Genomic DNA, 10558 nt, shown 5'->3' on the forward strand with positions numbered 1-10558 from the left:
ACGGTATAGTTAAGGTTGATGAATGCAGAATACCTGCAATTGATAATGCTGACGCAACAGTATATAGCCCCTTCAGCTATGGGATACCAGTTGGAAGAGGTAGCATCGTAAGTGTCGGAAGTATTTTGCTAGTCAGGTGTAGATCTGGTTATATTGTCCAGTCAGTCACGCCTGGGACGGTCCAAATCGCAACGTGCACAAATACAGGGTGGAACAGGACGATATTAAGTTGTGGTGAGTAACAACCTATTTATGCGTCTGAATATATTGAAATATAAGAACGGTTGTTGTCATTATCACTATTATTATTATTATTATTATTATTATTATTATTATTATTATTATTATTATTATTATTGATATAATAATATCGGATAATCATTATCATCGTTTCCTCCTCCTCCTTTTTATCCTCCTCCTCCTCCTCCTCCTCCTCATCATCACAATCGTCATCGTCACTTTGTATTTTCATATCACCATCGGCATTTTACACGATCGATCATCATATTTGTCAACATCTTGTCTGAATATATAGTGAATATTATTATTATTATTATTTTTGATATAATAATATCGGATAATCATCATCATTGTTTCCTCCTCCTCCCTTTTATCCTCCTCCTCCTAATCATCTTGTCTGAATATATAGTGATTATTATTATTATTATTATTATTATTATTATTAGTCGTCAATTTTTACTTATTTCGAGATAGCTTCGAATGCAATGTTAATTATGTTATTTTGTTTCTTATGAAATATTAGTTCAATTGAAATAAGTGAACTATGTAGGCCTAAAAGTTTGTTAGCAGTACGTATTTCTTTTTTTCATTTTTCAGCCTAGGCCCAATTTGAAGTTTCTGACTGACATGAACGCAATCCAGTGAAGTTTATAATGCGTGTGTTAATTACGATAGGAATCATCTGAAAGTATCGCGATATAATGATGATAAATAATAGGTATTGAAAATAGCATTTGATAAAAATATTAACTGATAGGATATTCTTAAATGGGTGGAGTATGAATGCACAAAGAGATGAAAACAGATATTAATACAGTTTACACAGTACAGTATTTTGATTACAGAATCTGAGCTAGGTGCGAATACTTGTATTTTAAAATTCGTTTCTTATTTCATAAAATATTTGATTGGATTTCAGATTTCCAAAAAAAAAAAAAAGAAGATATTTTCTACTACTTAGTTGATATGATTAAATTGCATTAATAGCACTATTGATTGGGTATTTTTTCCCAACAGTCAATAAGCAAGGCTCTCTATAGAGGCAAGGTCCGAGTTACACTGAACGCAATTTCAGTGCGTGTCTTCCAGCTTATAAAATATTTGCAATAAAAAAAAAAAAAAAAAAAAAAAAAAAATACTGGCCATCTAAATAAATTAGAAGGCATATGTAAAAATAGAATTATTAATGATTTAACGAATGTGTTGCATATTCCAAGCACCCTTTCTCAGAATGTATTTTATCTATTGTTTTTGAATGAGGTCCAACATTATTTAATATCAAAAGTGTGGCATAATATATTTTCATGCCTGAATTTTCTTGTAAATTGACTTTGTCGATCGTGGCAGAACGAGTATAAACTGTTATTTGAATGTCGTCGACCTACTTCAGCAATAAAATATAGCTAGGTTTAGCCATTTTTCTTTTTCGTTCATAAAATTAATTTGTATCTGTTTGTGTATATACAATATTTACATGGCTTATTTGATAAATTAAATTAAATTAAATTGTACACCAAATAGCCTAGTGTTCGTTCTTCTTTTACTATTATTTAATAGGTCATAGTTCACTGAACATTCTTCATTTATAAAAATATTGATATAGGTCTAAAACATTTAGAAATTTAAAATTTTAATTTACTAACAGACACCAAATCGATTATTTAAGGTTGAGCTAACACTTGTTGCCAAGCGAATTTCAATAAACAGGCCTAGCCTATGTATAAAAAAAAAAAAATGAAAACTTTTCGGTTCCCCTTCCAGGATACCCGTGTACACGCATACGCAAGGCCTAATCATAAAAAGACAAAAAATAAAGAACAACAAGCAAAATATCGGCACCGAAAAAAGTACAGTGCACCTCCAATTTGAGACTCCCTCTAATTCCGAGACCCTTCTAATTCGAGACCACGTGGTCAAGAAACCAAATTACAATCTTCAATTTATTATTACTAAGCTAACCCTCTATGTAGAGACCGAACGCCGAGACCGCCACAAATGTTCAGGTTCCAAAGGTGGTCTCGAATTCGAAGGCGAGCAGCTAGCCTACGTTTAATCATGGTTTAATCCTCTGAAAAACAATAATGCGAACAAACTGGTGCTCAATCAAAAAAACGAGCCAGACCGTTTGTAACCAGTTTCACTTCTTACAATTTGCATGGGCCGCTCAGTTCGTTTATTCTCGTTGCCGAGTGACAGGATGCTTACTATTCTTCCATAAACAGCGGCGTACTATTTGAAGAGGTAAAGTACACTTTCTTTTGTTTGTTTCCAAAATTTTGCTAAAAGGTGATCTTAAGCTCAATGTTACAATATATAATTATAAGCTAGGTTACCATCATTGATTAATAGGAAGGCCAGGCCCAGCTTAGGCTAGGCCTTTAGCCTGCTACTAACGGTTACTGTAACTAACTAGGCTAGTTTAGGGCCAGGCCTAGGCCCTAGGCCTAGCCTCCTATAGCCTAGGCCTAAGCTCTCGGCTAGGCCTATGCCTAGGCCAAGGCCTAACCCCTAGCCAGGCCAGGGGAATTGAAAGACACAGAGCCAGGGCATGAAAAGTAGTTGTTTGGCTAGATAGACTCAGTAGGCCTAGCCTAGCTAGCCGCCTAGCCTAGGCCCTAGGCCAGCTCTCTCTTATTAGTTATACAGACAGGCGCGGCAGGACTATCCCAGAGCTAAGCCAGGACATAGAAAGAAACCTAGAATAGATAGGAAGAGACGTGGCACCAAGTAACATGGGTAGGCCTAGGCTGGATTCTCTCGAGTAGGCAGGAGTCGAGTAGGCAATCAGGATTTTTTCTCACAACCAAAGACAGCTTCACTCTGCATAAGTAAGTCTTATAAAACAGTGAGCCTTTGGCTTTTCTTTTTATGTATGTAGGACATCTTGTTTTATGTCTTGTGAAAGGAATTGCCACCGTGATGAGTAGGACTTTATTTTAAAGTTTGTTATTTGCAGTCTTTGACCCGTGTCTACATAATGAACACACACTTCATTACTTTATTTGTTTCTGTTTTTGTGCAGCACTTGATGTATTGCTGCAGTAATACTAGGATCAAGTATTTTAAATATGTTAGCTGCTGAATTACAGCTACAAGGGGCCTTTGAAGAAGCTGCTTGTAAAACTTTTGATGGTCATAAAGATGAGGTGAGAAACTTTTAAGCGAAAGCAGTACACCATAATAGTATGTGTGTTTTTGCTAAAAATACCAATTTTGGTTCCATAATTCTATAATTGCCATCTTGCCACCCAAACAAGCGTCACCCTGAGAGTTCATAGGCAAGGTACTCACAGACTTGGCCTATCTAGCCTTCTATGAGTAATGAAATGGGCAAGGCTTATGGTGAGTGTGCGTAGGTGAAAAGGGAGGGCTTGATGATTAAGTGAGGGGCACCAGCTCGCAAAATAAAGAATATTGAAAACGGATTTCATTAACTTGTAACTTATTAAAAGTTCGCGTTTTAATGAACAATTCAAAATCATATATTAATCTAGAATGCTCTTCTCTTTGTTTTTGGGGAGCAATTAAATAAAATCCAATCTGTTTACTATTTTGTAGGTAAATTGTTGTGCGTTTTCCCTTGATTGGGAAATACTGATAACAGGTTCGGATGATGGCCGTGTGCGTGTTTGGAATAATGTAACAGGACAGCTTGTTTGCCGGTTTAAAGGCCACAAAGGTAAAGTTGGATTTCTAGGTTTTGTTTCATTTCATTTAAGTGTAATAAATAAATAAAAAATATAGTGTAGACAGGCAAGTGGTAGAAAAACTATTATTCAGTTATTTTATTTAATGTAACAATCTTTATAATTGACAACTAGTATATAATTTTTACTCTTGCTTCTTACTTCTTTTTAATTGTTTTTACTAGTACAATTTATTTTATCATTAATTATTATTATTATTATTATTATTATTATTATTATATATTGTAAGTATATATTTTTACTGCAGTTTTGATGTTGTTATTTTTATTGTTTTCCCTTGTTTTAATTAATGACTTAACAACTCAGTTTTGTAATTTGGATTTAGTTCTGTACAAATTTTGAATTGAATAACGATTTCGAGATATATATGTTCATTCCATTAACCAAAATTTTACTAAATTCACATTTTTGAAAGGCTCTATTAAGAGTGTTTGTATCACATCGGATAGTAAATACATTGCAAGTGCTTCGTATGACAGGACTGTTATTATTTGGAAAACAAGGAATGCGGAGATTATCCATATTCTCAAAGGTAAATAAAACCAAAGTGAAGGTAGAATATTGTGTATCTTAAACTCTGTCCACAGTATAAAATTTTCTTTGACAAAAACACTGTTGTTTGCCTATATATGGTCATGTGTGATGTCATCATGACCATATTTAGACATGTCACATTGTGGGATGTGCCCATATATGGACATATTACACTCAAATATGGGCATATCATCACATTATTTGTCACATAAAATTTGATAGTGATGACAGAGCTTATAAGCATTAAACACCACACTTTATACAGCGCTTCTTATGCACCACTATTTTTCCCATATGCACCACCCATTTGGCACCACCCCTTTGGTACCACCCTTATGTACCACACCATTTACTTTTATGCATCACGCAAATACACCATATATGTACCACATTCAGCACTCTAAGTCCACCAATGGTTATCAACATGATTTCATTGGAAAATGCTAATTGTCTTTAGTGCAAGTTTTTATTATTAAATTAGTGATGTACAGTACTTCATACAGGGATTTGTATTAATTTATTTTTTAATGTAACAAAATTTAGCTTGTACTGTATCTTGTTACTTTTTTACAATAAATTATGTTGTACAGTACTGATGAAACACTGTATGTTTCCTGTATATCATATAAATGCTTGTATACTGACAGTGTGTATTGTGACATGTGTTGTGAATTTGGCTCGGTCGAACATTCCGCTCGATTTTGCTCTGTTGCGGCCGGAAAATATATAAATAACATTCTAAAATCTGCATCTACCTATCGGCTTTAAATTTGAAGAGGACTGAGATACTGTACATATAACAGTGTCAGTGTGTGAAAATGTAAAGTACATAAGAAACATGAAGTCTGGTAGTTTTTGAGTTATGCACCCGGAAGGACACACACACACCCAGACACAGTAAATGCAGATGCGCACTATTGCAATACCCTTCAGCTTTCCTTCGGAGGGTGTGGGTAATAATGATGGGTAAATGTAGTGATTTTGATCTTGATGTTTTCATATTGTTTTAGGGCACTCAAGGAGTGTGGAAACAGTATCTTTCTCTCATGATGGATCTCTCCTCTGCTCTGGTGGCTGGGACCAGGAAGCCATACTCTGGAGAGTTCAGGTGAAAACTTCATCTACATGATTTATAAAGAGTACCACAGTCGTGTCGTCACAACGCCAGGTGGCGCTCTCTTTTGTCAACAGACGTAGGGTAGCGATCATTACACCTGAATCACTGCATAGGCTTCCTGGAATAGGCATTTTAAAATCTAATATTTTACCATCAAAATGTACTAAAAACACAAAAGCTCGCATTATATTAGTTATCGAACACACATTTAATCATCAATTAAAATTTACAAAGAAAAAGTAAGATACAACATCTTAATAATTACGTTAGAAATTGGAATCAATGGTTTGTTAGTGGCGAAAATAGTGTCGGGTTGAACGCATTATGCAACGATAGCAAGGGAGTAGTATCACATGGTATCGTGACGTAACACTGTAGTACTTTATAACTATCTAGGGGCAGATACTGAACTTCTGAAACAGATAATACAAAGGTATAGCCATGCTGTATTTTAGTCGTGTCATGATCTAGAATAACATACTGTACATTTTTTTTTCATAGGAAGGATCTGTAAAGAATGTTTTTACAGGTCACACCAACCTTGTACAGTGTTCTGCTTTCTCCTATGATGATAAAATCCTGGTGAGTATGCTTTTTCCTCCATATGATGTCCTATAATGTAGCTGTCTTGTAATTACAACATGAAATACAATGTGTATGTAAAGTTATGTGGTGTGGTAGGCCACCCTAATAAACTATCATCAAACGATAAACACTTGAAGGAAGTTGGTAGTGCGTGTTGATTTAGGGAAGGTGGAGTGAAGGGGATATGGATGGGAGAGAAAAATTCCATGAAATTAACAAAAATTATCCCATTTCTTTACTATAATTCATGTGGGTTTCTGTAGGCTACAGGATCTTGGGATTATACTGTGAGAATATGGAAACTGGCAAAGGACTTACAAATGCCAGAGTGCCTTGTGTTAAGTGGACACACTGCAAATGTGTTCACTTTATGTTTCTCCAAGCTTGGTTTGCTGGTAAGGTATTTATTAGTATATTAGTATGGTTTAATTTTACCATTCATATACATGTACTGTACATTTGCTTCATTTAAGGACTTTTCCAGAACTAATTTTCCACTAATAACATGTGCATTGGTATACAGTACCTCAGTTGCATAATTGACTTATTTAGATATGCCCTTAAATAAATGAATAATATTTAATGTAATGATATGATTTTACTCATATCATTATATATTCATTATTCATATAATTTTAGTACTATCACTATCAATGTTGTTATGAAGTTTATTATTCTTTGTTTATTATAATGTTATTGCTCTGTCCTCATTATTGTTATTTATACTGTAGTATTTTTCTGAGCTAATATCAGTGTTATTAATTGTATCCTTTTTTTTGTTGACACTGTATGCAAGGCTTCTGGTTCGTGGGATAACACAGTACGCACTTGGAACCCTCGGACTGGTGCTGCAATCCGTGTCCTTGAAGGCCATTCGGGTTGGGTGAGGGCAGTGTCATTTACTTCTGATAGCACCATGCTGGCTAGTGTTAGCGATGATGAAACGGTCAGTTTATTACTCATTTTGATAATAATGTACATAATGATGATTGTAATTAATGCCTATTTTAAAGATGTACTTCCTCCCAAAAAATAAAAAGAACCATATAATGTTGAAATAATAATTAAAATTGCTCATTCAAAAGAAACACATAAATTATCAACAGTTGCATATGAAAATATCAGTAGTTTTAAGTGATTTACACATGTTTTACTACATAAGTTCTTGAATTTGCTGGCATTTAAGCCAGGCTTCCAGAAAAAAAGAAAATTATTTATTATACTATACAAAAGAATATTCTAATACACTGAAGGGGTGTTTTAAAAAAATAATCACGAATGGATCATATGATACAGATTTTTTGAATATTAAAAACTGGGAAAAGGAGAGGTGATGATGATGATTAGGTGAGGAGGCGGATGAGGATGACAGGGATGATAATTATGAGGAGGGTGATAAGGATGATGAGGATGGTGATGATGAAGATGATGACGATGGCAGTGATGGTGACAGCAAAAGTGATGATGGTGGCAGTGGCTGTGGTGGTCAGGTGATGATGACAATGATGAAAATAATATAGATGTTTTTCATTAAACAATGGAACAATTGAAAGAGATACTCATATTTGATTAAATTAATTTTTCTTTTAAATTTAATATTATTTTCTCTACACTTGTAGATTAGGATTTGGGATGTTATATCAGGAGAGTGTGGTAAGACAATCAAGGTATGTATCTGATAAACAACAAGTATTCTATTGCATTCTATATGACCAGGTAACTTGTTGTTCTACTGCATTTCATATTGCCTTCTATTATATGTAATGTAATGTACAGTAGTTGGATTTATGTATCGCTTTATACCGAAACAGTTTCAAAGCGCTTGAGGTGTGGACAAGTTTGTGTTGTGACTTCCTTCTCCCCTAAGGATTTCTATGTGTCTGAGCTACCCACTAAATTCGGTGCCAGCTACTCTCGTCTGTCCACAACAGGGCCTGTATGGACCAGTACACCGGAGTAACCTCCTACTCGTCTCGAAAGGTATACTGGGTTCTTTAAAGTGTACATAAGCCAAATTGTGTACACTGGGCCTAAGAATTCTATCGCAAGAACAATAGGCGAGAGCTTAGCATTCATGCCAGTGTACCTTGCAGCACCCCAGCCTGAACCACTCGGCCATCCGACTATTATATTGTATATCCCAAGTATAATGTTTTATAGAAAATCTTACCATAATATTCTATTTTAATTTCTCACATTGTTTTTCCTGAAAAGAGAGAATATAAATCTTGAACTTTGCGAATTATTTTTCTTTTTTACAAATTACAGGGTGAAGTTGAACAGTTACAAATGTGTTCTTTCTCCCTTGAAGGAGGTTTAATTGTTTCTGGCGCCCTCACATCTTTTTTTAAACAGCATGCTGGTGAGAAAGAAACTAGTGATCCATATGTTACCAGTTGAACAGAAGAAAAGTGAAAAAAGAAAGAAATTACCTTTTAGGATATAATCAGTTTTTTCTGAGAACTTTCGAAAATTTTTATTAAAAATTTGATAATAAAAGAAAAAATTTGCTACGACATAGAGAAAAGAAATGTTTTAATATATATGAACATATGTTCTTTGCAATAAATTTACATTTAATATCTCACACATATGGAGTTTTTCTTTATTATGTCTAGATCAGTGGGTGGTTTCATTATAAAACCAACACAATAGATTTCTGTTACATTTTTGAAATTCTGTATTCAACTGCTAATAAAAAAATAAAGTCAATCACAATTGTAAAATGGAGCAAAAATTTATAATAAAACTACTCATAAATCTTTCATAATGTAATGCGTCTGAAAAACTGAAAGGTCCACTGATTAATCTCAGATAAGAAAGTATAATACATATTCCAAATATTGAAATACACGCCATCCTGTTGGGATTCAATATTTCGACATTAATTATGTCATCATCAGGAATTCCTGATGATGACATAATTAAATGTCGAAATATTGAATCCCAACATGATGGCGTGTATTTCAATACTTGGAGTATGTATTATACTTTTGTAATGTGTCTGAATGTGATGTTTCCGAAGATAAGTATTTGGGAGTCTTTCTTTTAATTAAAAAGAAAAACAAACCATTTTTATGGTGGTTTACAACTGGTTTTTCTGAGACATGAAAAGGGCATTAAATGAAGAACTCGAGAATGGTTAATGAGATGCAGATTTTTGAATTTTCTGTCGGAAGCAGGTGGGAAATAGGGTGGTTACGCCCCTTTTACCCAGTTTTCAAATATTTAAATTTATCTCATTAACCCTTCACAATTTTCTTTGTCAAAAACCTTTGCGTCTCTAAACCCCTGTCCAGAGTATCACATGTGACATGCCTAAATATGGTCATGATGACATCACATCATTACCATATATAGCCACATCATGACTATATATGGTCACATCATGACTATATGGGCACATCATGACTATATATGGGCACATCATGACTATATAAGAGCACATCATGACTATATGGGTACATCATGACTATATATGGGCACATCATGACTATATATGGGCACATCATGACTATATATGGTCACATCATGACTATATGGTCACATCATGACTATATATGGGCACATCATGACTATATAAGAGCACATCATGACTATATGGGTACATCATGACTATATATGGGCACATCATGACTATATATGGGCACATCATGACTATATATGGGCACATCATGACTATATGTGGGCTTTCAACACAAAAATTAGATAGTGTGGACAGAGCCTTAGAAAATCCAGTTGTACAACATATCAAAAAACAATCCATGTTTTGTGTCGTATAAAAATCAGTTGTGCAGCATTTCAAAAAAAAATTTTCCCTCTGGAAGATGGCTTTAAGTATAAATATTCACAAACAGTTTATGGAAAAATAGTTACACATTAAATTCCAATTATCACAGACATCGAACAAAATGAAATTAAAATAATTAAAAGGTGGATATTAAGTGTTGCCACCATCGGCATAAGCTGTCTCTCATTTCATTTCTAAAAAAACTCGTTTCTGTGGATTCGAACAATTGACAGAATTTCTGTCTGCCCTATAATTTCAATAATTTAATGATACTGAAATGTAGTAAAATTAAATTTGTACCTCACACGATATATTATAATGTAATTTAATTATTGTATCTAGATCGACGATAATTTATAAATGTACGATCCACATGATGGAATTAAATCTGGTAAAAAGTTTTATACTTAGTGGTAACTCCTAATTGTAAAATCAATGACAATAAATGGTATTATGTATAAATCTCTTTGAATATAATGTGTTACAACCTGAACGACAACTTTCACTTAAAGATATTTTAATAATATATATCGTAATAAATATATTGTGGGATAATGTAGGCCTATTATTAAAGTAATTCACTTA

General features: G+C 33.9%; 1 protein-coding gene across 2 annotated transcripts; it reads left to right on the plus strand.

Moving 5' to 3' along the window:
- Positions 1 to 2322: 2322 nt before the first annotated feature.
- Positions 2323 to 8772, plus strand: LOC117103095 (WD repeat-containing protein 38-like). 2 transcript variants are annotated; one of them, XM_033243596.1, is made up of 10 exons: positions 2323 to 2526; positions 3263 to 3386; positions 3799 to 3919; positions 4363 to 4479; positions 5492 to 5589; positions 6100 to 6180; positions 6447 to 6578; positions 6980 to 7129; positions 7803 to 7850; positions 8452 to 8772. In XM_033243596.1, the coding sequence occupies exons 2-10, from the start codon at positions 3309 to 3311 to the stop codon at positions 8581 to 8583; spliced, it is 957 nt and encodes a 318-aa protein (XP_033099487.1). In that variant the 5' UTR covers positions 2323 to 2526; positions 3263 to 3308; the 3' UTR covers positions 8584 to 8772. The 2 variants fall into 2 exon arrangements, with proteins under 2 accessions (XP_033099487.1, XP_033099486.1); XM_033243595.1 differs by having other exon boundaries at positions 2324 to 2481.
- The last annotated feature ends 1786 nt before the right edge of the window (positions 8773 to 10558 follow it).

This window comes from Anneissia japonica, unplaced genomic scaffold, assembly GCF_011630105.1.
Source record: "Anneissia japonica isolate Jap-2015-1 unplaced genomic scaffold, ASM1163010v1 scaffold284975_len822289_cov185, whole genome shotgun sequence".
Taxonomy (NCBI): domain Eukaryota; kingdom Metazoa; phylum Echinodermata; class Crinoidea; order Comatulida; family Comatulidae; genus Anneissia; species Anneissia japonica.

Bases quoted from the DNA above. Each gene is read 5' to 3' on its own strand.
- LOC117103095 (XM_033243596.1), top strand. From the start codon at position 3,309: ATGTTAGCTGCTGAATTACAGCTACAAGGGGCCTTTGAAGAAGCTGCT. The intron at 3,920-4,362 runs GTAAAGTTGGAT...CATTTTTGAAAG, and splicing joins CCGGTTTAAAGGCCACAAAG to GCTCTATTAAGAGTGTTTGT. The intron at 4,480-5,491 runs GTAAATAAAACC...ATATTGTTTTAG, and splicing joins GATTATCCATATTCTCAAAG to GGCACTCAAGGAGTGTGGAA.